The 1,873-nt window shown below is 38.8% G+C and overlaps 1 protein-coding gene across 1 annotated transcript in view; it reads left to right on the plus strand.

The window, feature by feature from the left end:
• LOC103609297 (rap guanine nucleotide exchange factor 6) overlaps positions 1 to 1,873 on the plus strand; it is a 49,982-nt gene that overhangs the window by 2,423 nt on the left and 45,686 nt on the right. Inside the window, exon 2 of the mRNA XM_008593644.1 lies at positions 176 to 312. Within this exon, the coding sequence (XP_008591866.1) occupies positions 193 to 312 (120 nt within the window). The 5' untranslated portion in view covers positions 176 to 192. The remainder of the gene's footprint in view (positions 1 to 175; positions 313 to 1,873) is intronic.

The raw sequence follows: 1,873 nt of genomic DNA on the forward strand, positions 1-1,873 counted from the left end.
ATATATGTGTAAACCAGATAACTGATTAAATTAATAGCTATACCTTGGTTTCTCTACTTTAGCAGCCTAAATTCATAAGTTGATTAGGAAATTAGGTATTGAATTCTAGATTTTGTTGCATCTTTTAGGTATAGTCCTTGATGTTCTTTATACCAGAATTTCTGTTTTTTTATAGAGCAATTACTGGAGTTTATGCATCAACTCCCTGCTTTTGCAAACATGACCATGTCTGTAAGGAGAGAACTCTGCTCAGTGATGATTTTTGAAGTGGTAGAGCAGGCTGGAGCTATTATTCTTGAAGATGGGCAAGAGGTATGTTAGCAAATAAATGGTTACACTTTATTTAGTTCAGATACTAATTTTTAGAATAATTCAATTTTCATAAACTTATATAAGTTCTGACTTTTAAATTCAGAATTTTTTTAATGAATGCTGTTTGTGGTCATTATAATTTATGAAGTAATAAATATTAGTTTTTGCTTTACTTTGTCTTAATTTTTATTTCCTAGCAATAGACTTTACAGAGTAGGTGCACAATAAATAATATTCATTGAACCACATTTGTTTTTACTTGTCAAATTAGGTTTTAAAAGATTCTTAATTATTGTTCCATTTGTATATTTATATCATTATTATTTAAAATGTTTATCAAGTATTTACTCACTCTCCTTTTTCATTTTCTATATTATACTTTTTTTTTTTTTGTGACCGGAAAGGGGATCGTAACCCTTGGCTTGGTTTTGTCCGCACTGCGCTCAGCCAGTGAGCGCACCGGCCATCCCCATATAGGATACGAACCCGCAGCCTTGGCGCTCCCAGCACCGCTGCGCTCCCAGCGCCGCACTCTCCCGAGTGAGCTTCAGGGTTGGCCCTATATTATACATTTTTTTAAAAAAGAATGAGNTGTCCGCACTGCGCTCAGCCAGTGAGCGCACCGGCCATCCCCATATAGGATACGAACCCGCGGCCTTGGCGCTCCCAGCACCGCTGCGCTCCCAGCGCCGCACTCTCCCGAGTGAGCTTCAGGGTTGGCCCTATATTATACATTTTTTTAAAAAAGAATGAGGGAAGTGTATTGCTTCCAGTGCCTCCTGATGGACTGCTGCCAGTTGAGGCTTTTATGTGGCAATTCTGTTCAAAAATGCTCAGATGGCAACTTGTAGATGGGTGGGGGAAGGATGCAGAGGAATTAGGAGGTATTAATGCTGTTAATAAGTGCTTCACTGTTTTTCTTACCAAAATGGTAAAGATTAATGCTGAGATGTCAGTAAATGAACATTGTCATATACTCCTAGTAGGAATATAAATTGCTATAGCATTTCTGGAAAGTCATTTAGAAATTCTCAACATGGGGGCCGAGCCCATGGCGCACTAGGGAGAGTGCGGTGCTGGGAGCGCAGCAGCGCTCCCGCTGCGGGTTCGGATCCTATATAGGGATGGCCGTTGCGCTCACTGGCTGAGTGTGGTGCGGCCAGTCTCAAAAAGGACAAAAAAAAAAAAAAAGAAATTCTCAACATGGGCCTCAAATAATTATTATATAGCCATAGGATATAATATTATATAGGTATTCAAAGTATTTTAAAATTATTTGATGGAAGTTTTTTGAGGGCAGGGGCCTTATCTCTACCCTTGTTTACATGTTTTCTCCCCATATCTTAGAAAACATCTGACACATAGGGTATGTTCCCCCAAAAAGTTTGATGAACAAATGATTACATTATTAAATTTTTTTAAAAGACAGGGTAATCTAAATATTTCAACAATATAAAATAATATACACATAGGAGAGAAATAAACTAAACTTTAAAAAATTGTGTAGGGCCGGCCCGGTGGCGCACTGGATAGTGCGCCGCTTGGGAAGCGCGGTGGCGCT

Source organism: Galeopterus variegatus, unplaced genomic scaffold (genome assembly GCF_000696425.1).
Source record: "Galeopterus variegatus unplaced genomic scaffold, G_variegatus-3.0.2 Scaffold9444, whole genome shotgun sequence".
NCBI classification, from domain to species: Eukaryota; Metazoa; Chordata; class Mammalia; order Dermoptera; family Cynocephalidae; genus Galeopterus; species Galeopterus variegatus.